The 26,606-nt window shown below is 46.3% G+C and overlaps 1 protein-coding gene across 1 annotated transcript in view; it reads right to left on the bottom strand.

The window, feature by feature from the left end:
- The window catches only part of trpc7b (transient receptor potential cation channel, subfamily C, member 7b), a gene marked incomplete at both ends in the record, with an annotated part of 92,264 nt that overhangs the window by 22,211 nt on the left and 43,447 nt on the right, over nt 1–26,606 (bottom strand). The window contains 2 exons of the mRNA XM_080415530.1: nt 17,905–18,169; nt 21,934–22,167. Of these exons, the coding sequence (XP_080271656.1) occupies nt 17,905–18,169; nt 21,934–22,167 (499 nt within the window). The remainder of the gene's footprint in view (nt 1–17,904; nt 18,170–21,933; nt 22,168–26,606) is intronic.

Raw genomic sequence — 26,606 nt, 5'->3', positions numbered from 1 at the left:
AGCTTCATTACTAGCCTGGCAGGATGGACAAGAAATCCCTGTGCAATAAAATGACACTCCATGTGATAATAAGCAATGTTCTGACAAACTATTTCGTGTCACAGACATGTGTGACATTTAATGAACTTAAACTATGGCCAAAAAAAGTGCAGGCCATTTCTCTCTCTCTCTCTCTCTCTCTCTCTCTCTCTCTCTCTCTCTCTCTCTCTCTCTCTCTCTCTCTCTCTCTCTCTCTCTCTCTCTCTCTCTCTCTCTCTCTCTCTCTCTCTCTCTAAAACCTCCTCCTCCTCTCCCTATAGGCAGTCTTGTCATGCATGGCTGAGTAGAACATAGAGACAGGTCCAATCCCTCACCCACCAAACATATAATCCTGTGTGTGTGTGTGTGTGTGTGTGTGTGTGTGTGTGTGTGTGTGTGTGTGTGTGTGTGTGTGTGTCTGTGTGAGTACATGAACGTGGCACTGAGAACATGTGCTTTTCAGTGATTTAAAATGTGAAGAATGAGTGAAGGGTGTATGTGTTTGAGTGCACGCACATACCGTATCTGTTTATGAGTGAGAAAGCAGAAGAAAGGGAGGGTGATGTTGATGTGTGAGTATGTGCACGTATATGACTGTGTGCGTGTCTAAGAATACTTGTGTGAGTGAGGATACAACTGCGTAGGCACTCAACAACTCACAATAAAAAAGTGGTGTGGTTATTATTATAGAAGTGCATGAGTCAGAGCGACAGTGTCTTTGACAGTCTTTCTACCTCTTGGTATTGAGTATGGCCATTAGGCTACAGCCCAGTTTTCATTACGCTGTCTCCATCTGTGCGCATGAACGCACACGCTCGTATGTGTGTGTGTGTGAGCGAGAGAGAGACAGACAGATGGAAGGAAAGATGAGACAAGTCCGTCCACGGCCAACCTGCAGTGTACTGCACCTCTCCCCACACCCTCCGTACCTCCTCCTGGGGTATCATTACTAGCTCCACCTGGCTCCCACCATGCATGTTCACCACAGCAGCAGAATCGTCTTGGCATCCTCTCTCCATCAAAACTTTACCCTGTCAAGAGAGTTTCTCTCCTCCTCACTCCAAAACAACTGAGCACACACGCACATGCACACGCAAACATGGTCTGCATTTCTCGTACCAAAATTAAGTCAAAACTACAGTACAACCCCTGGATCATGAAGATTTCTTTCCCATTCAAAAATCCCATAGACTTGCTCGGTTGGCAGGATCGGCCCATGTTCAGGTGAGGGAAGCCGGGCGGGGAGGGCGATATTTGCCACCGCATGTACTCCTACTGGCACTGGTGGCGGGTGTCAGCGGGGAGTGTTGGGCGGGAGGAGTAGGCTGGAGGCTCTACGTTCTCCCGGTGGGAGCTCATCACTGGCAGGTGAGCCGGTAGGATAAAAACAGCAGTGACAACACAGACATGCGTGTGGGAAGGAATCAACTGGCATAACAACTAAATTGGGGAGAGTAGGATTGGTTCGGTGCTATCCACGCCAAGCTCCACCATTGGTTCCTTCCAATCCTCATCTATGTTTCATCCTCCAATCAGCGCTCCCCCTCCATCCTTTTAAAGCCGGCCTGGATCTTCCGTTCAACGCCGCTGTCAGTTTTGTGTGAATCTGTGTGTAGAGTATAGCGACGTGCCCATCGAAGCAGAGTATTCAGTGTTGCCTTAACTCGCCTTTTGGCTTATGTCATTTTGTAAAGGTTGCTACTTAACACTAAAGTGCAAATCGCTATTGATCCAGGGCAGGTTTAGTGCTTTCCATATATTCTGTATTCTTCTTTACTTTGTTGTTAACACGTCAGGTAGAGGACAGAATCTCAGGGTTACGGATGTAACCCCGGTTTCTTTAGAATTCGGAGTAACATACTCACTATGGGATATCAGCGCCTCCTGGCGTGATGCAGAGCTACATACCATAAACTCCCGGGCCATTCATTGGCTGAGAAGGGTATGTCACGTGTCCGGTAAACCGGAAGAGGTATAAAACCTCTTGCGTGACGTGGCTCATCCTCTTTAACACGCTTCCTGCATGCAGATGCACACAAACAGGGGTGTTAGGTGAGTATGTTACTCCGAATTCTAAAGAAACCGGGGTTACATCCGTAACCCTGAGTTTCTTGTCAATTCTCCGTAACATACTCACTATGGGATGCATAAACTCCCCTGGGCTTATAGCCATACCGAATCTCAGGTCCGCATGCCCCCTAGCCATAAGGCCCCGTCCCCCTGGACGTGACCTTCGGCCTCACGGGCGCCCCAGCCCTCCGGGCCGGGGTGCGGTATATAATTGAAAGAAAAGGACCCTGACAGACCAAGTCTGCCTATTCATCTAATGAACAGACACAAGTCTGACCCATAAGTGAAAACAAGGAAACAGGGCCTCCTCCCCTGGAAACCTACCAACGGTGGTTCCGAGGGGACTCAAGAGAAGGAAGGTAGAGAAGGGAAAAAAGGCGGGTTACACAAAAGACCTGCCTAACCTCCCCTACCCTAACTAGAGACAGCCGCTATGTCCAGTACAGCGTGCGCCACTGACGCCGCTGCCACATCCAGGCTGTAGAAAGCCGCAAAAGTCGATGGAGACGACCAGTTTGCGGCCGCGCACACCTCCTGGACCGACATTTCCCTGGAGAGGGCCCAGGAAGTAGCCACGCCTCTAGTAGAGTGAGCCTTCAGTCCTTCTGGAACTGGAGCGCCACTACTGACGTAGGCCAGCCTAATGGCATCCACACTCCATCTAGAAAGCGTCGCCTTAGTCACTGCCTTCCTCCGAACATCTGGGCCGAAGGAGACAAAAAGTTGCGACGACGACCGGCCGTAGAGCTTCAACGCCCTCACTGGGCAGAGACAGTGCAGCCGCCTATCCTCTGCCGAAGCGACAGAAGGCGGATGAAAAACTATCAGCTCAACCGGTGTCTGGGTCACCATTCCGTTCTTGGGAACAAACGCCATGTCGGGCTTAACCAAACCCTGCTGTCGTCTCCCAAGAACCTCATGCACTCCGAACTTACTGAGAGCGCATGTATGTCGCTGACCCGTGTAGCTGTAGTGAAAACAACCACAAGAACCGTTTCGAGACTAACGATCTCCAGATCCATAGAGTGAAAAGGCTCGAACGGTGGGAGGCAAAGCGCCCCCAGCACCACCACCAGGTCCCAGGCCGGGAACAGAGGCCTAGAGACCGGCCTGGCCCGCCTGGCACCGTTCATAAAACTACGCACCAGCGGATGTCGGCCAACCGTCATGTCATCGAAACCCACGTGACAAGCGGAAATGGCCGCCTGGTACACCTTAACCGTCGAGAAAACCAGACCTTGGTTCAATTTGTCCTGCAAGAACATGAGGATGCTGCGTACCGAGGCCCGGAAGGCCTCAACCGGCGGTGACTGACCCAGACACCATGACACGAACAGGTTCCACCTGTCGTCGTACGCAGACCTCGTGGAAAGGGCCCTCGCCCCCTGGATGGTAGCTACCACCTCAGGGGGCAGGCCATAAGAAGTCAAGGTCTCCCCCTCACGGGCCAAGCCCACCGGTCTAGGTCCTGAGGTTGCTTGTGGAAAATTCCGACCCCTGCCTGCCGTAGCAGATCTCTGATCGGGGGGAGGGCCCAGGGCTCGTTGTAGAGGAGAGGATTATTCCTAACCTCCATGCGCCCCACGCCAGTGCCACCAGTGGCACTGACAGTCCGTGGAGTCTGACAAGTTGAGAGGACCAACTCCAGTGACGGGAATGCATAAAGCAGTTCAGTCGGCCAACCTGGCCCAGATCTGGCTTGTTATCTCCGGAGGAGAGGCCAATCTGCGTACCAAAAATTGCCCCTGGACAACAGAGTCGCTCCACTGTTCAGGAGGCCCGGTACCTGTGAGGCCCTGGTTGACGTAAGGCGCGCGTCGCACCACAGCGTCAGATCGCCAGCTAGCCTGTCCAACACTGGAGAGGCCAGGCCTCCCTGCTTTTTGGCATAGCACACGGTCGTGGTGTTGTCGGTTCCTGATCAGGACATGACAACCTCAGGTGGACGGGGCTCCAAGAGCCCACATCCACCTCCGGGGAAAAAAGGTCACACGTAGGGCTTGTCCAAACGAAACAGGTGTAAGGCCGAAGTCATGAGACCCGTCGCCTGCACGCATAGCCTTTATGTGACTTGTCGCCTCACGCGAGAAGACCCCAGGCCGAAACGCTGTCTATCCCGCCCGGGACAGACGCGCCGTGAGCCTGGTCTAGCCCAGCGAGATCCCCTATGAAGGTGGTCTGCTGAGACGGGACCAAGACGCTCGACGGACGGTGACGGTGAAAAACCCCTCGACGTCAAGTGGGGAAACGGCCACGTCTGTGTGCCGCGCCACCTCCTGACTGTGGTGGATAGAAAGGAACGTGGAAATAAGCATTGAAAACAATGCTGGTCCACCCATCTCCTTAACGCACCGTCCGCAGAGAGGGTCATACACCAGTACAACCACAGTGTGTTGTTGTTGATCAGGGGAGCTGACCAGTACAACCACAGTGTGTCACTGCTGTACTGAAAAAACCCCTACACACACAGTGTACCACTGAAGTACCGGGATAGTAAAACAGTTCCGGACTGCAAACTCTCCAACAAGCTGCCTCAGCAAGCGAGTCAGTAGGGGCTCTGATGTCACCCAGTGCGGACAACGCACACGTTTCCAACTGGACCGGTGATGTCGCCACGTGATCCAGCGGACCCGCACATGCGGGGCCGTTAGAGACCGTGGAAGGGTAGCGGTGGAAGGTGGCCACCGTGGTGTTGCTTTAGCGGGGCTGGCTATGCGCTGCACCAAAAAACAACACTGCAATGTGTTGTTGTTAGTGAGGCCAGTTAGCCGCCAATCGAAGCAACAGTAGCCTGACTGGAGGTTCTGTAAACCTAGCAGCTAACAAGCTAGACAAGGCTAAATCACCATGGGCCAAGAAACGTTGAGATCCGTTTCCAAGGGAACCGGTTCTTTGTGTGTGCGTTGCCATGGGGACCAAAGACGCTACTCCTGGTGCTAGCAGCGCTAACCCTGTGTGCGTTGCCATGGGGACCAGCGACGCTGCCACTGCCGCCAGCGGTGCTAACCCTGAGGTGACCGCTCGAGGCAGTAGAGGCACTAAACGGTCCGTTAGGACCCGGCGGGGTCACGTGACCGGTCACAGGGACCTTGCCTGACGTCAGCATCCGGTTTGTCCGCCAGCGCAGCCTGTCTGTTTCCATGGAAACCAACGGCGCTGTCACTCTGACAAACGGGGCCGTCCGAAGTAAGCCTACCTTGGCCGTCGCCCTCTCGTCTGAGCCCAAAGGCTCCGGACGGAGCGTCGACAAAGTCGTCCTCCCCTTAGGGAGTGCTTTGTCGCTCGTTAGTGGCGAACGAGGCCTGTAGTCCGTGAGGCGGTACGGCAAAGGGGGCATCTGTCCCTCCAAAATGGCGGAGACAGAGGTCCGCTCTTTGACCCAAGTATTTATTGAGACCCTTCAGATTCAGAATGGGTCGTACCCCCCCCCCCCTTCTTTTCCACCAGAAAATATTACGAATAGAAAACCAGTTGGTTCCGATTCATAGATAGTTCTCTGACTATGTTACTCTGAATTCTAAGGAAACCGGGGTTACAACGTAACCTCGCGTTTCTTGACAAATTCTTCGTAACATACTCACTATGGAGAGAGAGTGAACCCCCTCTCTCAGAGACATGGTTGCCTTACCCTCTGCATGAGAGGAACAACACCGTGTCCGACATAGGAGATTATATGCATAAGAGCACGTGGAAAACACACCAGTACAACCACAATGTGTTGTTGCGGATCAGGGGAGTTGATCAGTACAATCACAGTGTGTCACTGCTGTACTGAAAAACCCTGTACACACACAGTGTAACGCTGATGTACTGGGATAGTAAACAGAAGTATCGGAAGTAATTCTTTAATAGCGCCCAAGCTCAAGAGGAAGGAGACTTCCTCCCTCAGAGTATTGGCTGCTGGACCCCTTGCACGGGAAAACAATACTTTTTCTGTCACGGGGGGATTTGTGGAGAAATGCAGCCTGAAACCCTTTAGTATTGCTTAGCAATACCTAAGCATTCGGCTTGCAAACCGTCCATTGCTTCACACACCGAGCGAGTGGATGTGACGTCATCGGCCGCTCGGAGAGTGGGAGCGTTGCCATGGGGACCGTTGCCATGGGGACCAGTGACGCTGCCACTGCCGCCGGCGGTGCTAACCCTCGGGCCAACGGAGGACTCGGAGGAGTCACGAGACTGGCCACGGGGAAAAACCCCGGCGTCAGAATTAAGCCCAAAGATATATACAGTGAAAACTATATATATATCAATGATTAATCCTACCTTGGCCGTCGCCAGAGTGTAGAAGAGAGAGTAACGTCACGCTTTGATGTCGCCGCAAAGCGGGCCTCTATGGGCTATAGTACCAACATTGGAACTATCTCATTGACGTAGAGTGACAGAGCACATCCGCATTCCATCCTCACAATGGGATCGACGCTACTGTCAGTACTCTCTTCCCAATTTACCCTGGCCGCCGCCATCTTGTCGACAAAGTTGTCCTCCTCTAGGAGGTGCTTTGTCGCCCTCCAGCGGCGAACGCGAGGCGGTACGGCCAAGGGGTCATGTCTGACCGAAGTACTTCCGGTTCACAGTGGTGCGTGGGCACTTCCTGTGGGACGGAAGCCTGTGAGGCGACAAAACCTTCCTCCCCGTAGGGGATGCTTTGTCGCTCGTTAAAGGCGAACGTGGCCTGCAAATCATGAGGCGGTACGGCCAAGGGGTCATGTCTGACCGAAGTACTTCCGGTTCACAGTGGTGCGTGGGCACTTCCTGTGAGACGGAAGCCTGTGAGAAGACAAAACCTTCCTCCCCGTAGGGGATGCTTTGTCGCTCGTTAAAGGCGAACGTGGCCTGCAAATCATGAGGCGGTACGGCCAAGGGGTCATGTCTGACCGAAGTACTTCCGGTTCACAGTGGTGCCTGGGCACTTCCTGTGGGACGGAAGGCAAAAACCGGCGTGACCCCATTCCACTGGCGCATTTGCGCCCTCTAGCGGACAGGGGTGATGTGGGTTTTTATATTACCTTCATATGATCCAAAAACATGCACAGACAATGTCTAGAACATCGGGACTCGGGTGTTCTAGACAGTGTGGGCTTATGTAATTGAGAACGTTGATACATTACATGCACGGATATCATCCCATCAATGTCTGGGATACCGGAGTTCGGGCATCACAGACATTGTGGACTTATACACAGAGAGCATTGGAGCAGAGAAGCCCTCTTGCAGGGGACTCCATTGCTCCGCTGCTCTTTCAGATGTTATCCAACAATGTCTAGAACACCGGGACTCGGGTGTTCTAGACAGTGTGGGCTTATGTAATTGAGAACGTTGATACATTTACATTACATGCACAGATATTAGCCCATCAATGTCTGGGATACCGGAGTTCGGGCATCACAGACATTATGGGCTTACATACAGAGAGCATTGGAGCAGAGAAGCCCGCGGTAGGGGACTCCACTGCTCCGCTGCACTCAAGCCACGTGAAAGAACGAGATCGTTTGTAACATGTAACACATTTATTTCTTTGGCAGAAAAAAAATTGTACTTTTAAACACACATTCGTTTTCATTAAACATGGCCTTCTGGCAGTCGAGGAGCCGTCTTGTCCATCGAGTAAGGTCTTCAGAAGCCCCCGAGGTTTGCTCGATACACAGAGTGAGAAGGCTAACAAGCTGGTGTTATCCTAGCGAGGCAAGCTAGGCTAGGACAACGCTGTTAATAACCTGTTGCATGGGTGTTAAGCCAACAAAACACTGCCTGACTAAGGCGACGTTAACCTAGCGAAGCAGCTAACGTAGCTAGTCTGGGCTAACTCACTCACGAGCGTCTGCCTCGTTCTCCCCTCGCCTATGCTGCCGTCGCCGGCGCCCCTTCGTTGTCTCCTGGCGACGCACCGCTGGCCCGGTACGCTTGCTGTGGCAGCGGAGTAGACGGCTGGGAAGAGGGGGAGGAAGTGCCGCTAGGCAGTCGCACCTGGGTGGTTCCCCCCGTCACGGTGCTAGCGGCTGCTGCAGTGCTGCGTAGCACGGCTTGTGTAGCAGCCTGGAGGTGCCGCGAGCGGGGGCTAACGCCGCTCGCAGCCGGGACTGCCGGAGGGCCCATTGTGGACTGTGAGCGCACGTGGTGGGCCCCACCACCCACGTTCCCTGGGCCGTGTTGCTGGATCCGCGACGACCGGGGACGAGACGTCGCTGCCTCCCGCAGCCAGGGCGCTGCCCTGGCTAAGCGGCTATCGAGGTGCAGCGTGGAGAACAGCGCAGTCCTCGCAGCGTCCCGGTGCATCTTGGAAATGCCCCGGCCCCGTAGAGACCGAGGCACGAGATGCAGAAACCACGAGGGTCATCCCCGGCGATCATCAAGCGGCAGAGCAGCAATACGCAGGGACGTGGAACCTCCATCTCGAGCTAACCTGTTAGCTTTCAACCGCAAGGCTAAGAGCGCGGAAAACTCAAAGGAGGAAAACTTGCTTTAGCAGTAAAAGAAAGAAAGAGAAGATAGCCGCGGGAGCGGAAATAATAAAACTTTTTTTTTTAATAGGAGGAAAACCCGTTGGTTAGTACAAGTACCACCGAGTGGGCTAAAGCTGGTTTCTGTCCTGATCAAAGTTACGTTTGTTATTATTAAGGTATGTCTTGAGCTGTTGCATCTGCCATGCAGTAGCCTCGATCTCCAGGCTTTTATTGCTTAGTTTTGCTAAAAAATAAAAGCCTGGCCCAACTATAGCCTGTACTGGGTATGAGGAAGTGTTTCATTTCCCAACCAACCAGAGTGCAGTGGGCGTCGCTCGTAATGTTGTGTTAACGGGGCGGGGGTTGACGGACAGATCGGTGAACCAATGGGATCAGGCGCCGTCTCTCGCCGGCTCTATACACACGCCCCTTTATACACGAAATCAGGAGGGTTGCAGCAGGCTAGCCATGCAGAGAAGCGAAAGAGGATGAGCCACGTCACGCAAGAGGTTTTATACCTCTTCCGGTTTACCGGACACGTGACATACCCTTCTCAGCCAATGAATGGCCCGGGAGTTTATGGTATGTAGCTCTGCATCACGCCAGGAGGCGCTGATATCCCATAGTGAGTATGTTACGGAGAATTGACAAGAAATCATTATTCTGTATTTCTGTTTGCTTAGGTAAGAATGGAGTAGTCAATTAGGACAGGTTTTCTTTGTTGCTATTTTGATTATTAGTTAGGTAGACAGATTTGGGGGTTCTAAAGTGGTTTAGTGTTATTTGATTTTGACTTAGTTATTTGATTTGGTTCCTGCTCAGCCCTGTCCACAGTTTGTGAAAAGATACACTCCACAGAAAATCATTAGTGACCTGTAGACAGACCCAAAATAAATGCTTGGATAATCTAATGCAGGGGTTTTCAACTGATTTTGACCCAGGGACCACCATCCTGACTAAGAGCAACCAGGGGACCACCACTATTGTGCGTGGTGGGTCCATCATAGACCCACCCCACACAATAGTGGTGGGGGGTTCATGCACCGCAGGGAGCTGGAGAAAATAGCTATGATATCAATATAATATCTAATAAAATACAGTGATTTTGTTTGAATATGATGGAATATGATTAAGGATGACTGTGATTATGGTAAACTCACATTTCATATCACACACACACCTTTTCTTTTTTTTTTTTAATGCATGACCACGGACCATCTAATGGACTGTCCCAGTAGTTAGGGAATTTTAGCAAGATGTTTGGAAAAAATGTACAACCAATAGCTTTCTTCACCAATGTGTTCTTATAGGTGTCTAGAATCACCTCTCAATTAATTCAAACCCAAATCCTTGTGGAATATCCTGGAGAGCCAATCAAAGTTAAGGAGCCCAGAGCGCTTGGGTGAAAAATATGAAGAAAAAAAAAAGTCTAAAATGAAATTGTGAGGTGTCTAACTAGGGGTTTTCAGGGATGCTGAATCCATTCCAACCATTATTTGTGAGTAAAAAATGTCTCTCTGGCCATCTATTGGTATATTGGTTATCGCTAAGCTGTAATGTACATACAGTTCATAGCTTGCAGCTCTAAGTGACATGCACCCCAGCATGATCCCACTACAGTAGTTTTTCAGTACAATAATCATGAGCATCTCCCTTTGGTTCATGCTGATTCCATTTTTCTCTTCTGCCCCATGACCATCCCTGTTCTTATCAGGTCCAGACACTCTTCACTCAACAACATCGCCCCTCGCACGGTCACTCCATCTAATCTCATTTGCATTCCTTGCCTACCTATAGCCCCTGCCATTAAGGCTGTTCCATTTAAAATGGCCTTAATTAATACCAGGTCAGTCTGTAAAAAGCCCTTCATTTTAAGAGACTTTTTTAAATCACATCACCTTGATTTTTTATTTTTAACAGAGACCTGGTTGAAAGACGGAGACAACGTAACTGTGAACAAGCTCTGCCCCGCTTCCTGCAGAGTTATTAATGCTCCTAGGTTGTCCGGCCGTGGAGGTGGTCTAGCCGCTGTAGTTTCCAAACAGTTTGCTTGCCGCTCTGTGGACATCGATAATTTTGACACCTTTGAGGCTCTCCTGCTTAGGATTGGATCTGCTAATCCTCTCTTTATTTTATTATGTTATCGCCCACCAGGTTCAAAAAGTGAGTTTTTAACGGAATTCTCTGAGTTTTTATCCTCTGTCGTTATGAAGACTGATAACCTGGTCCTGACAGGTGATTTTAACTTTCACATTGACAACCCCTCCGACAATTTAGCGAATGAGTTTATGAGTATTACTCAATCACTGAATTTGACTCAGCATGTGTCTGGGCCGACACATGACCAGGGTCACACACTGGACTTAGTTTTTACACTGTCATTGAACCTCAATAATCTACATGTGGGGGAGTTCTTTCTCTCTGACCACAAATATATTCTTTTTAACATAGATTTTATTGCCGAGACCCAACCCATCAAACGTTTAACCCGCTCTCGCATTCTTAACAGTTCCTCTGCTGAAAAAATTTCCTCTGTTTTTTCAGATCTTAGTAAGGTTGCGATAGCTCCCACTGACACCAATGACCTCGTCTGCCATTTTAATAATTTGTGTTTGTCTGCCCTAGATGTAGTTGCCCCCCTCAAAACAAAAAATAAGTGTGCTGGTGCTGTTAATGCATCCCCATGGATAAATGAGGACATCCGCAGATTAAAAAGAGAATGCAGAAAGATAGAGCGACGGTGGAAAAAGACTAAGGAGACAGTTCACTTCACCCTCATGAAGGAACTTCTGTCTGCTTTTAATCACAACGTTGAGGATGCAAGAGCTGCTTATTTCTCGAATCTGATTAACACTAATAAGAATAGGCCTAAGGCTCTTTTTGCCGTACTTAACACTCTGGTTAACCCAGCTCCCCCCCCAGTTCCTATCTTCTCTAATAATGACTGTGATCAATTTCTATCATTTTTCCTTAATAAAGTGGACAATATTAGGTCTAAGATAACACCGCCTAGTATCACGATAGCTGACCATCCTCCCCCAGTTTCGTCACTGTCCCAGTTTAACATGATCTCCTTAGAGGATCTCTCACCAATTGTGTCACATATGAATCCCTCCTCTAGCCCTGTTGACACTATTCCTACTGCCCTTTTAAAAGATGCTTTTAACTGTCTAAATCCTTACATCCTGTCAATAATCAATAGCTCCTTATCCTCTGGGTGTGTGCCCGATCACTTTAAACACGCAAGTATCCAACCACTCTTAAAAAAACCAAGCCTTGATCCACAAGTTCACAGCAATTACAGGCCAATCTCCAAACTCCCTTTCATCTCAAAAATTTTAGAAAAAGTTGTCTGTAATCAACTTCTACAATTCCTTAATAATAACAACACATTTGATAAGTTTCAGTCCGGCTTCCGCCAGAAGCACAGCACTGAAACTGCACTACTTAAGGTCTCTAGTGACATCCTTATGCGGGCCGATGTCGGTGAGTGTTCGGTACTGCTGCTGCTTGACTTAAGCGCAGCATTCGACACGATAGATCATTCCATCCTTCTTAATAGGCTCCAACAGTGGGTGGGACTAACCGGGTCGGCCCTGGCATGGTTATCCTCCTATCTGACAGGGAGAAGTGTGGCTGTCGCTTGTGACAATTATGTTTCCTCCTCAGCTCCCCTGACCTGTGGGGTCCCCCAGGGTTCCATACTTGGTCCAATTCTATTCTCCCTCTATATGCTCCCCCTTGGCACTCTTATTAACAGCTTTGAAGGAATATCATATCATTGTTATGCTGATGATACACAATTATATCTCTCATTTAAGCAAAATGATCTCACTAAACTCACAGTCTTGCATGACTGTTTAACCGGTATCAATAAATGGATGGCACAAAACTTTTTACAACTCAACCCAGATAAAACCGAAATCCTCATCATAGGCCCTGAGATTAGCTCAAATGCAATTCGTCTGTCCCTTGGTCCCCTGGCAACTAATGTCAAACAAACTGCAAAGAACCTAGGTGTCTTCTTCGACAATCAAATGAACTTCGAGTTCCACATTAAAAAGGTTTCCCAGTCATGCTTCTACCATCTACGCAATATTGCAAAAATTAAATCAATGCTCACTTCACAAGATCTAGAAAAAGTCATGCACGCTTTTGTTTCCTCCCGTCTTGACTATTGTAACGGACTCTATACCACCCTGAGCCGTTCATCATTATCCCGACTCCAACTAGTGCAGAATACGGCAGCCAGAATCCTTACTAACACCAACCGCAGAGCACACATAACTCCGGTGTTAGCCGCACTGCACTGGCTACCAGTTAGGTCCAGAATAGATTTTAAAATTATCCTAACCACTTATAAAGCGTTACACGGGCTGGCCCACCTTATATTTTGGACCTACTGCCTCCTAAGGACAATATGAGATCCCTCAGGTCCTCTGACAAAGGCCTTCTTAAAATACCTGCGTCCAATCGCAAAACAAAGGGTGACCGGGCCTTTGCAGTGGTTGCTCCCACACTGTGGAACGCCCTACCATTGGCCATAAAAAATGCAGAGTCTGTTGAAGGTTTTAAGAGGATGTTAAAAACACATTTGTTCCGTAAGCATTTTTACCCATAGCTCTACCTGACTTTCACGGACAAATTGCTTTGTTTTAATCCTTGTTGTTGTATTGTTTTATTACTCTATTTATATACTTTTATACTCTGTTGTTAACTTGTTAATTTTGTTTAATTGTGTTCCATTGTACAGCACTTTGTAAACCTTGTTTTGAAATGTGCTTTATAAATAAAATTTACTTACTTACTTACTTACAGCACAGTGTATAATAAATGGTAGGGGATTGGGGTGTTGTTGAATTGATTCTATTCTGGAAAATAAAATAAAAAAATATTGCTAAACACTTGATAAGAGTGCACTGTACACCTACTGTGCACATGCTCAGTGGGATACACTGTCTGCATGTGGGGACCTAAGGAGCCCAGAGGGCTTGGGTGAAAAAGAAATTAAGTCTAAAATTAACTTGTGAGGTGTCTAACTAGGGGTTTTCAGGGGTGCTGAATCTATTCCAACCATTAGTTTTGAATAAAAAAACAACTACATTACATTACAAATATTGGTTGGAATGGATTCAGCATCGCTGAAAACCCCTAGTTAGCCACCTCACAAGTTCATTTTAGACTTTTTTTTTTTCTTCATATTTTTCACCCAAGTTCTCCGGGCTCCTTAACTTTGATTGGCTCTCCAGGATTTTCCACAAGGATTTGGGTTTGAATTAATTGAGAGGTGATTCTAGACACCTATAAGAACACATTGGCGAAGAAAGCTATTGGTAGTACATTCTTTCACAGATGGTCCAAACATCTTGCTAAAATTCCCTAACTACAGAGCTAACAGAGTTACCACGCTGACCCCTAGTGCCGATAGTGGGAACAGTAGCAGGATTCACATCCAAAATGACTGCACCACTGTGCAGTTCCCTCCACCAGTTGTCTGTCACAACTGTCAGACAAAACAATAAGAACGCCATCACAATTGGACATGCTGAGGCATTATCTCAACAAAAAAATACGCAACTATTACTCTGTCTAGAGACGCACAGAGATGGAATTGTTAAGCCAAAACAAGAACATATTTTAAACCTGTGTGTGTGTGTGTGTGTGTGTGTGTGTGTGTGTGTGTGTGTGTGTGTGTGTGTGTGTGTGTGTGTGTGTGTGTGTGTGTGTGTGTGTGTGTGCCTGTGCGTGTGTTTGTGTTTGTAATCTCTCAGCACCACTGCCCTAAACGTGTAGTGTTGTTGTTAGTAGAAATAAACACAGAAGCACCCGGGAGGAAGTGGACTAAGAAAGGGGGAAATAAAAATCCCTTTTTTTAACGGAATGGCTTCCCAGATTGGTGTGTTTGTGACTGATTTGGACAATAACCCTTAATGTTGATCCCTCTCGCTGAGAGCAAGAGTTATGAGGAAGGGTGTATTGTTGTATGGAGCTGATGATGAAATGATGTAAAATGATGATAGCATCCTTTCCCCCCGCAGGTCCCCGGGGTCTTTCTCTGTACGTCGCAGTCTGTCACCTGTTGCCCACCAGGAGCAACAACTCATCGGCCCAAGTGCTCTGCTATCTGTGTGTCCTTTTCTGTGCAGCAGTCACAGTCACTGTCTATCGGCCTGTATACCGGTCCGTCCGTCTGTCCGTCCATATGTCTGTTCATCTCTCTGTCTGCCTGTCTACCTTCAGCTCTGTTTATCTGTCTATCAGTCTGTCTGCATTGACGTTTGTTCCAGTCAGTTCAACGTCTGTCTGTCTGTCTGTCTGTCTGTCTGTCTTGAATCTTTGGCTCTATGCGAACTGCCAAATACAGCTCTAATAAATCCTATGTAGGTGTATGTTCTACCACGTGAGTCAGGGAGAACAGAGACAGGCAGGGGAGACGGCAACACAGGCAGACAGACATACAGAGGGAATAACAGACGAACAGACACTGACAGAATAGATACTGAGAGGAGTACCACCTCAAAACTGCTCTGGCAAATATGCACTGAGTTGAGTTCAGAACAACTGAACTGCATTAGACAGACCATGCAGAACAAAGTGGCAACGTTGGTGTTGATCACACATTCTAATCTAGTCTGCTTAAAGCTGAGGAATGCCTCTATAAAGGAGATGGACATTGAGGTGTGTGTGTGTGTGTGTGTGTGTGTGTGTGTGTGTGTGTGTGTGTGTGTGTGTGTGTGTGTGTGTGTGTGTGTGTGTGTGTGTGTGTGTGTGTGTGTGTGTGTGTGTGTGTGTGTGTGTGTGTGTGTGTGTGTGTGTGTGTGTGTGTGTGACACACGTGTGTGTGTGTGTGTGTGTGTGTGTGTGTGTGTGTGTGTGTGTGTGTGTGTGTGTGTGTGTGTGTGTGTGTGTGTGTGTGTGAGAGTGACTGACTGACTGACTGACTGACTGACTGACTGAGTGAGTGAGTGAGTGAGAGAGAGAGTGAGAGAGAGAGTGAGAGAGAGAGTGGGGAGATGAAGGATGGTATATGAAGAGACAGGAGGTTTCTTTCCTGAAAACAAGTAGAGTGACAATGAGCAGCTCCCCCTTATTGTGAGTGACACCAAAGGACAGACACGGATATATACAGAGACAAAGAGAGATGCAGTGATGAATAAACAGCAGAGGAGAATAGGATATAGATAATTAGAAACGGTGATACTTGGACCCCTATCCTTGTATTAAAATGCTATCCGAATACCATATCTGGATAATGAATGATCCAATGTCACCCTTCCGTTTCCACCCTGCTAACTCTGACTGTACTGTAGCCAAGGCTGAGCGAATCATCAAGGACACTCAACACCCCGGATACAATCTGTTCACGCCACTACTGCGGCTCCAGCTAAGCAAGCCATGCCACCAGATTTCTGAACAGTTTCCACCTGGCAACCATCAGACTGTTGAACAAGCGCTGAGCCCGCCTGTGGCCAGGCTGTGATTATGTGACTGTATACTCTGGAATAGATAGTATACAGACGCAACTCCCTACAGTATATAGGCCATGCACATGTCAGCCTAACAAGATTTTCCGCCATTTTACGTTTGCTTCAAACACACTTTTGCTACTGTTCTTACAGATTTTGTCCAAAACAAATCATGCACCATTTTTATTTCACACTGCCCATATTGATATATTAACTGTTTTTTAACTGTCAAAAATATCTTAAAAATGAGTGTAATGGGTGTGTCGACAAAAAGGTTTGAGCTTTACCATAGTATTATGGTGAAACTTTAAACACGTGTCTGCTGATATTATGGAGAAGGGCTGACACCATAACCAGACAGATTATGGAAATTGGTTGAGTGCTGTTCACGCAAACATCCCACACTAGCACAGCACACATCGTAATTTGACATGCTTAACCCATTAAGACCTGAGAAGATTCTAGAAATGTCTTCTAAATCCTAAAAAAAAATTGGGAAAAAAACCCAATTTTTTTTTTCCTCGATTTTTCAAAAATTGCAGATCTACAAGTTCATAGCGCGGCACTCGGTGCCGCGCTATGAGCTTGTATATCTGCTATTTTTGAATAGCCTAAAGAAATCTAAAGTGACACAGATGCGTTCCAGGTATCAATGGGTTAAATTCACTGACTAAATTGCACACTGACACAGATGTCTGTTCAACAAACCTTACATTCCGAACATTGCTTTTTGACACTGAATGTGAAAGCTTGTGTTTCACTTTCACATTCCCCTGAAGCAGACAAGTTGCAGGCATCAGCACAAGTAGTACTGTAGTAACCGAGAACTAAAATCCCAAAAGCCATACAATGTCAACGCACATAATGCATCCTCACACACACTCCACCTACATGCACTCGCACACACGCACACGCACGCACGCGCACGCGCACACAAACACACACAGTTTTTTAATTGGATTGGTTTCAACTGGTGGATTAGATACGAAGGTACATGTCGTACTTCATTTCACCTTCAGCGGCATTTGGTGTTGGAACATAAATTACAAAGGTAAAGTGCCTGCCAGTGCTTAACTGACCATTCATTTCACACTGAAGATCTACTTCTCACTTATCGCCGGAAGGAGAATTCACAATTTTCACTTAATTTCTCCTAGTTAACAATGGATTTTAGCTGACATGGTAGAAATGCTGCTGTGCCTGCCTTAGCACTTACACCAATTTTAAAGAACAAACACATTAATGTCTCTGCCCTTGCAGCATTGGAATGAACAGCCCAGTGTTCAGCTAAAGGCCCAAGGGAAGACTGGTGTCAGACAGAGTAGTCAGTAAAACAAGTGTACACTCTCTGTAAGGAGAGAGGAGGAAGTGAAACTATCACAGGGGAGTCCTCTGCTAGAGGGAATGCATTTTGCAGTGCTGTACTAGCAATAACACACTCCGGCGTGCAGCCTTGTATATACTATGTGCATGACTTGAGGTAGGGTTAGGATAAGGATAATTCCTTTTAACAGGTCGTTCATGAAAGTCCTTGCGGTCTTGTTTCCAATGAGAACCTGTGAGCAATTGGGGTTAAGAGTCTTGCTCAGGGACAAATTTCATATCATCGGCACATATGCTGGGATAGCCTGGAATCGAACCTGGGGCAACCAGGGCCAGCTGGTTCCCTAGGCGGGCTCACTAACCACTCAGCTATGGCCGCCCCTAAGGGTAGCACGTCTCAGTGAAAGACGGAGAAAGAAAGAACATGAGACAGAGAGAGAGAGAAAGAGAGAGAGAGCATGGAAGCAGATCTACACATTCACAGTAGACAGCATGGCAGTAGATTATCACACGCACAGCAACCAGCCCAATCACATCTGCAACACACCAAGCCACCAGGCCCTGGACTGGAGCCCATGACTCACGTGGTGAAGGCAGGGTTGTACTTGGCCCCCAGGTAGTAGGAGTAGAGGTTGAACATGCCGATCATGAAGGCCACAAAAACCATGATGAAGATGACCATGAACTTGAAGATGTCCTTGACTGTGCGTCCGAGGGAGATCTGCAGCGGGCCGAAGCTCTCGTTGGCCGGCAGGATGTAGGCAATGCGGGAGAAACTCAACACCACGGCGACGGAGTATAAGCCTTCAGAGATGATCTGTGGGTCTGACGGACGCCACTTGATCCTGGCTGAAGGAGAAGGATGGTAGAGTAGATCAATTGAACCGTGTGTGTATGTATGTATGTATGTATGACATGTATGTATGTATGTATGTATGTATGTCTGTCTGTCTGTCTGTCTGTCTGTCTGTCTGTCTGTCTGTCTGTCTGTCTGTCTGTCCGGCTTCCGACTGCACTACAAATTGCCATTATCTGTTGAGTATATATTTGTATGTATTTTGTCAATCTGTCTGTCTGTCTGTGGCATGGCTTCTGAGTCTGACTGCACTACAAATTGCCAATATCTGTTGAGACAAAATGTCCATAATCCAGGCAGGTTTTGTGCCTGGCAGCATTTTCTGGTTGTATCTGGAAGTCTGCATGAATGCTTGCAGCAAATTGCTCACATCTTTCATCAAATCTTACCTTTCAAGGTAGTATGTGTGCCTGCTCCTAACTATTGGAATATAAGACAAGGGTGGTTTGAAACCGAAGCTTAAAGGGTGGGCAAAATGAAGAGATTGAGGTTGGAATAAACGCCGAGGGCAAGAGGAGGAATAGAGGAGAAAGTACAAATAAGTTTGGGAGGGATAGGTAGAGGAAGAAAGAAAGTGAAATAAGATCAAGGACTATCTCTCTCCTTCTCTATATTCCCTATATTTCTCTCTCTCAATCCTTTTTGGTCCTCTCTCCGTGGACAGTAGATGAAAATATGTTTTGCCACCGTCCACAGAGAGAGGTCTAGAGTCCAGATATCGATAGACATTTCTCATTTCACTGGCCAGTGTCATTTCTACTGTCAGAGCACAACAGGATTCACCTCTAAAACGATGGCTGGACACTTTCTGGACACGACCCAAAGTTCTGCGCCAATTTGGCTGGTGCCCGTGTTAACTATTCAGTCCGATTATATTCTGGTCCAATTGCAAAGGCCAGAAATGAAACTACAATACAGAGTAGAGTGTGAGAGTGTGTATAATACTTCATCAGACCTCATTCAGCAGTGACATCTGCATCTATTAACCTTTCATAAAGATCGTTTCAAGACTCTATCATATGCATCCTCCATAAGACAGGATCATATTTACTGTGTGAAGGTGACCTTTCCTCTATTTTATTCCTTTACATTTATGTATTGTCTGTATGAAATGTGAACCCATCAAGTCAAAGTGCTCGTACACAAAGACCTATTAAGCCAGCAAACTGTGATTTGTAATGAACTCCATAAAGATGCTGCTGTCATGACAGCTTCACACCACCAGATGACAGCACTGATAAAGGCTTCACTTAGAAGGGCACAGAAAAGGTTGCAGACACTATATAGCAGACAGCAGGTGGTTTTATAATGCACATTAACAAGACCCAAATGTATTACATTGAGCCCACAAAATACTTTAGTGAGCACAATATATATTTCGTTCCTTTGTTTCAGTGAAAATTATGTGCACGTTCTAGACATTACTTTCCCTCATTTTTGTTCATTTGTTCCCTCTTTTTATCAATTGGTGTGCATGATGTCCGTGCCCCTCCCTGCAGGTCTCTCCTTAAGGGTATACTGGTTCTAATTTTGGCCCCTCTACGAACCTCCAGAACACCATCAGAGATTAAGAGCATTCATTTGAGCCCTATCAACCTTAAATAGTACGCTGCATGCGTACCATGGTGACCACTGGGAATCTGAGTTTGACTTTAGAGACTAGGGAGCCTGATTAACGGTTACCACATCCATCTCAGTGGCCAACCGGGGGTGGAGGTGGGGTGAGCACAGAGATCGTGGGAGGGTGTGTCTGGAGGTTTAGAGGGTATTCACTGAATGTAGTGGTTGAATGAAGGTGCATGAGAGGTGGGCAGAAAGAGCAAGGTGGAAGGTAGAATATACAGTATTGTGCAATTAAATTAACAAAACGTTCTGCACATGTTGAGAGTGCTTGGCTTGTGCACAGCAAGTTTAAAGGGACTACACCATGAATTTGAACTTTTCCTTATTGTCTCCGCCAGGCCGAAAGGCATGGCGAGAGAGTATGTTTTTCCCCCTGTCCGTCCGTCCGTCCGTGTGTCCGTGTCCGTCCGTCTGTGACTAGCTAATCTCCGGCACCGTTGGCTTGATCGCAGCGAAACTGTGCACACACACTCCCTGGATGCCAATTCAGAACCTCTGCCCCCAATTTTTCTCATAGGCATTTTATAGCACCACCAGGAGGCCGATTTGGGCAAAACATATTTTTTGACAGTACTCCTACAGATTTTGTCCAGAAATCTCGCAAATCGGTACACAGTATCTCTATAGTCATTAAACGAAACGTGTCTTTCAGATTTTTCATATTCCATCCTGATTGGCTAAAAATGTCTTCCAAAGTTTAGAGGAGTGCTCTGTTTTGAACAAAATGCCTCAAATCATGAACACAGCATGCAATTTCCGTGACATTTTGCAGGCACATTCCCATTAGGCCGAGAAAGAAATACCATTTGAAATTTTTCAAATCAGCCTCATGGTGGCGCTATAACAGACCGATTAGTGTTTTTACCTATAACTGCACCGATCTGTGTAAAACTTATGCACACTCCCTAGAGGTCAAGGAAAAACCTTTGCCCTGTATTTTTCACATCTGCCTTTTATAGCGCCACCAGGAGGCCGACTTATGTAAAACATTATTTTATACTACTCCTTCCAATTTTATCCAAATTTCACGCAAATCGGTACACATGATCTCTATAGTCATGTGATCAAGACGGATGTGTTAGATTTTTCACATTCCATCCTGATTGGCTAAGATTGACATCTAAAGTTTGCATTATTGGCTTGTTTTGAACAAAAATCCGCAAATCATGTACGCACCGTCCGATTGCGTTCAAACTTTGCACGCACATTCACACTATGTTGAGGAACAAATGGCACCCTTTTCACATTGGCCTATTATAGCGCCACCAGGAGGCCACAGTAGCCTACCTGACCTGGCGGAGACCTGTGCTCCGAGGAGCACTTTTTCTAGTTTTTTGTGTGTTTTTGGTCTCCCCTACCTCTATCCCAAAAAATACCCCAGTTTGAGCACTCAGGCTTTCACAGCATATCTGGGGTTTTATGTAAATTGGTCTCAAAACAGACCAAACTGAACCCGTTTTTCAGTTCCAGCATTAAAATCTTTTTTTAAAACGATTTTTTTTAAATTCTTTTTTTCCCTTTTTTTTTTCTTTTTCCTTTTTCCGCACAGAACCAGGAGATAACATGCATACAAACTGGCTCAATAGCGCCACGTGCCAAATCAGGACAATGTGGTATTGCAGGTGAAAGTGCTTTATAAGCCAGAGAGAAGTTAGTTGGAATGAGTATATCTGAGGCTTGATTTAGGCTCAAACCTTTTGAAAGACGTTTGAGGGACATAAACAATATGATATTAGATATTATTATTTATTTTTTAATTCATGGTGTAGATCTTTTAAGCAGCAAATGCTTTACTGCTGAAACTGGGAGTACATGGGCACGTTTATAAGTGTGCGTGCGTGCGTGTGTGTGTGTGTGTGTGTGTGTGTGTGTGTGTGTGTGTGTGTGTGTGTGTGTGTCTGTGTGTGTGTGTGTGTGTGTGTGTGTGTGTGTGTGTGTGTGTGTGTGTGTGTGTGTGTGTGTGTGTGTGTGTGTGTGTGTGTGCTTCTGTGTTTGTTTTTATGTTTGTGCATTACGCACATCTTCAAGCGTGTACACATCTGGAATAGGAGATGTGAATGAACACCAAAGTGGATTACTCACAATAGGTGATGTATGGTTCTTCATGGCCTGTCATAGAAAGTGGATTACTCACCATAAGTGAAGTATGCTACTTCTTCTGGCAGCGATGCACTGCTGATGTCCTCATCAGGTACATGCAGGTCCACATACAGCTGTGCTTTGGAGGCCTTCAGGAAGGCCATGAAGCGAGCTGTGTAGGATGCCGTGAAGATGGACAGCATGCCAAAGTCTAGAATGTTCCACATATGCATAACATACTCCCTGGGCCCGTCAGTCCAGATCTCCTTACACTCTCCCCAGATCATACCTGAAGGATGACGAGATGTGTGCGCACGAGCGCACACACACACACACGCGCACACACACACACACACACACACACACACACACACACACACACACACACACACACACACACACACACACACACACACACACACACACACACACACACACACACACACACACACACACACACACACACACATTACATTACAGTCATTTAGCAGACGCTTTTATCCAAAGCGACTTACAATAAGTGTATTCAACATAGGTAGGGAACGAAAACTACTAATCACCAGAAGTCTTTAGTGCATTTTCTGCAAAAACAAGCAACCAAGAGTATACCGAGCGCTAAGGTAAAAGTGCAATATATCAGCTACCTATTTCCTTAAACAGATGAGACAAAATAGCTAAGTCAAATGAGCATGAGCTAAAACAATTCAGTGTATCGACTAAACAAGATCCAATAAACAATACAACAATAGAAAACAAGCGTTCGTACAACTAGTTAACAACAAGTAGGTCAGGCAGACAGGAAGGGTAGTGTTTCCTGAAGAGGTGGGTTTTCAACCTGCGGCGAAATATGGGCAGTGACACACACACACACACACACACACACACACACACACACACACACACACACACACACACACACACACACACACACACACACACATCCATGATTATTCTGTCATTTCCTATCTGGCACTAAAACAAAATTGCTTACTGAAAAGGCTCTCCCATCTTTACCTCTTTAATAATGACCTGGAAAGCAGTTTAACCAGTATTCAACCACACTCACACACAACCAAAAAATGCCCCAACAACATTATGCTGGTGTGCTTAGATATGGGGGAGTGTGTGATTAAATTTGGGCAGCAGCTGATGTCTAATAGAGATTGCCCAGGGTTATTTATTTTGTCTTTCACTCACACTTTCTATCTCCGCAGTCCTTTCTTCTCTGTCTTTGTACAAAAGGCCAGCAAATATTGCCCTCAAATAATATATATTAATATAATATTATTTATGTTGCATAAACTTAGTTTAGCAGGTAATTGTGTTCAGTGCTTAATTTAAGTGCCATTCAAGGTCAAGGAATTTAGTTTGCTGCCCAAGTTGTGGAACACTTAGACGTTGGACCCAGAAGCCAGGTGTGGTCCTTATTTGAGCCTGCAGTACAGCACGTTTCAGTTGAATGTGAGGAGAGTTGGACAATTCATATTGTCAGAAGATTTAGTTTTGTTAGTGTGTGTGCTACTAAATGTAAGTACCTTTGATGTGACGCAATATCAGAATTGTTTGTACTGTTTAATTGGCATTGCTGCTAGCGGGCATATGTTGCTGCATATGAAGCTAATTCATTATTATTGTTTTGAAGTTGCTTTCATTCTCATTTCTGTTAATTGGAAGTACGTAATGATTCAATTGGTCATCGTTGTGAATTCCTTTGAGGTTTGAGGTTTCCAGAAACACACATAACACATTCAGTGTTCAAATATAGTACAAAGAGTGGAGCTGTTGTGATGTGGGTGTGAAGACTTGAATAAATCCTTCAATTGAACAGACATCACTCTGTGTTTTATCATTACTCTCTGTAGTACAGATGAGGGATCATTACACAGTGCGAAAGCAATAGCCAGCACTCCGAAGTCCTTCTGTACTTTTAATTCATATGTGCACGGACACATCATACAGCATCAGTATACAGTGCACTGCAAAATCCTGATTGTTAATTTAACTCTGAGGGGTGATTCACAAAGAGAGAATTGTGGCTGCTGATGGTGCCATGAATCACTCATCATTTGGTACAGCTATCTGCACAAATGGCGCCCCATAACGCTTGGCAGCGGAGTGCAATTTATAATTGTTTCGTATCGGACTGCAATTACCCACGTGGCAACGTATAAATGGTGGCTTTGGTGTACTATTTATTTGTGTGCTGAATTTGATGCATCTTTGATTGCCACTGAGGAGTTTGTGGAGTTGGTGCCGATGCGTTATTAGGCCTAGGCAAAGGCCTGGAAATGGACAATGCCAGTGTAGTAATCATAACGTTTTTTGTATTAAGAGTCAGTGGACTCGACGGTTCCGGGAAGATGGCGGAGAGAGGAGCAGCTTAGTTTGTTTGCTCTCCAAAGTAGGTTAAAATAGCTCGACAGAAACAGAACCAAAACGGGGAAAGAATGAAAATAAAATGAATAATATGTAAAGAGGAAGCCATAGAATCATTTTAAGACCTACAAGAGAGGAATAAAGCATCGGAAACAGCGACGACGACGGAGGGAAAAGAAGGGAATGAGAAGCGGAGATAAAAATGGACGGGGGATTCAACGAAACACTACGTGCGGGACTCGCTGGTATATCGGCAGAATTAAGATCTTTTAAACAGGAAATGCAGCAAGAGCTAGCTTCGTTCAAAGAAGAAATAAAGAAAGAAATTAAGGACGAAATTACAAACTTTCGCATGGAGGTAGACCTCCAGGCGCTAAGACAAGACGGAGAAATAGCGACGCTGAAGGCTGATACTAACGAGACCCAAGCACGCATATCAGAGGTGGAAGAATGGAGGATAGGAGCGGACGGAGCCATGATGGTAATGGTGGACCATGTGGAGATCTTACAGGCACAACTACTGGAGCTCGAGACGAGGGCGAGACGAAATAACTTAAGGGTCTTTAATCTGAAGGAGGAAACTGAAGGGGTGTCGGTAATGAAGTATATGGAACAATTATTTCAATCCGAACTGGATCTACCCACAGGAACCCAACTTCAATTACAAAGGGGACATCGAGCCCTCAGCCAGAGACCGAATAACCCGTCTGCCCCCCCCAGGTCCATTGTGCTGAACTTTCTACAATTTGAGACAAAAGAAATGGTGCTGAGAAAGGCTTGGGAGAAGAATATTCAAGTGGAAGGCAAGCGGCTAGGATTCGACCATGATTACCCTCCCGAAATCGTTCGCATGAGAAAAGATTACCTCCCAGCAAAGAAAGTCCTAAAAGAAAGAGGAATCCGTTTCAATACTCCTTTCACAAAGATGAGGGTCTGGAGGGAGTGAAGACCTACAACAACGCGGAAGAAGTCACACAAGCCATGAGGGAAAGAGGCTTCATGGAGGAAAGACCGAGCGGGGATCCAGACGTAGAATCGCCGACGGAGGAGCCGACAACGGCAGCGGAGGCGGAGGGTCGAGCGGATCCGACGACGGCACAGGCGAAGGGAAGCAAGGGAGCGAGCAGTGGAACCTCGGAGTGGAAGAGAGTGGAACGGGCGAGAGGAGCAAAGAATCGAGCTTCAGAGAAGTTGAAAAGTTTTAGAAGAAAATAAGGAATTCTTTTTTTGCTGAAAACAAGAGGTAACATTGAGTTGAAATGACAGTGGGGGGTGGGGTAAAGAAGGGGAAAATGACGAGGGAAGGTAAAATACATAGGGGGAAAGAATGGTAAAAATTGACGTCATATTAATATAGTAGATAGAAACAAACCCACCCGTACAATAGAAATGGCTGGTTATTTTGTGAATACAACTCAATATGGGGTCTTGGTTACAAACTAGGTTTTTGATGAAAACGAAATGGTTTCTGTTCTGTTTTTTTGTTTTTGGGCTGTTACTTACTGACGGAGAGTTTTCTCATTAAGAGGATGTTGGCTAGGCGCTGGGGAAGCCCAAGGGTTGGGTCTAGTACTAGTATGCCTAGGGGGGGGGCCCCCGTGCAAGACGGGGCTTACCCCCGCACCCTATTATGAGGGTCTAGGGGTCACGGAGGTTTTACCCCGTGTTTGGAAGTTAATTTATGTGTTTTTCGTTTTATGTTTTAAGTGTATGAAACTGACAACTGGTTGTAAACATTACGGGATGAAGGTACAAGGGTTATATGTAACAAGAAGAGAAATGAGGTATTTTGATGACTAATGTGGTTGGGATAATGTCACTGAATGTGAATGGTCTGAATTCTCCGATAAAAAGACAAAGGGTGATGACAAAATTGAGAAAAGAAAAAATGCAGGTGTATTTCCTACAAGAGACTCATCTAACAAAAACGGAACATGAGAAATTAAAAAGATTTGGCTATAGGAATTCATATTATAGCTCATATAGAAAAGGTCCTAGAAGAGGTGTTATAATTTTGATATCTAATACAATAAATTTTACATTTGAAAAGGAAATTAAGGATAAAGAGGGGAGGTATATTATAGTGAAAGGAAAACTAGATAATGAACCGGTGACCTTGGTAAATATATATGCACCTCCAGAAAGTGATAAGATTTTTTTCAAATCCTTGTTTGATATCATAGCCTTGGAATCAAATGGAATTTTGATCTGTGGAGGAGATACCAATACGGTTTTGTGCGATAAAAAAGATACGTCAAGTACAAAAAGAGGGAAAACTCAATTAGCAAAATTTGTGAATACATCACTAGAGGAGATGGGACTGATAGATATATGGAGATATCTTCACCCTTT

The sequence above is a fragment of the Gymnoscopelus braueri genome (assembly GCF_963280865.1).
Source record: "Gymnoscopelus braueri genome assembly, chromosome: 20".
NCBI lineage: Eukaryota > Metazoa > Chordata > Actinopteri > Myctophiformes > Myctophidae > Gymnoscopelus > Gymnoscopelus braueri.
This window is presented reverse-complemented; position numbering and strand designations above follow the sequence as displayed.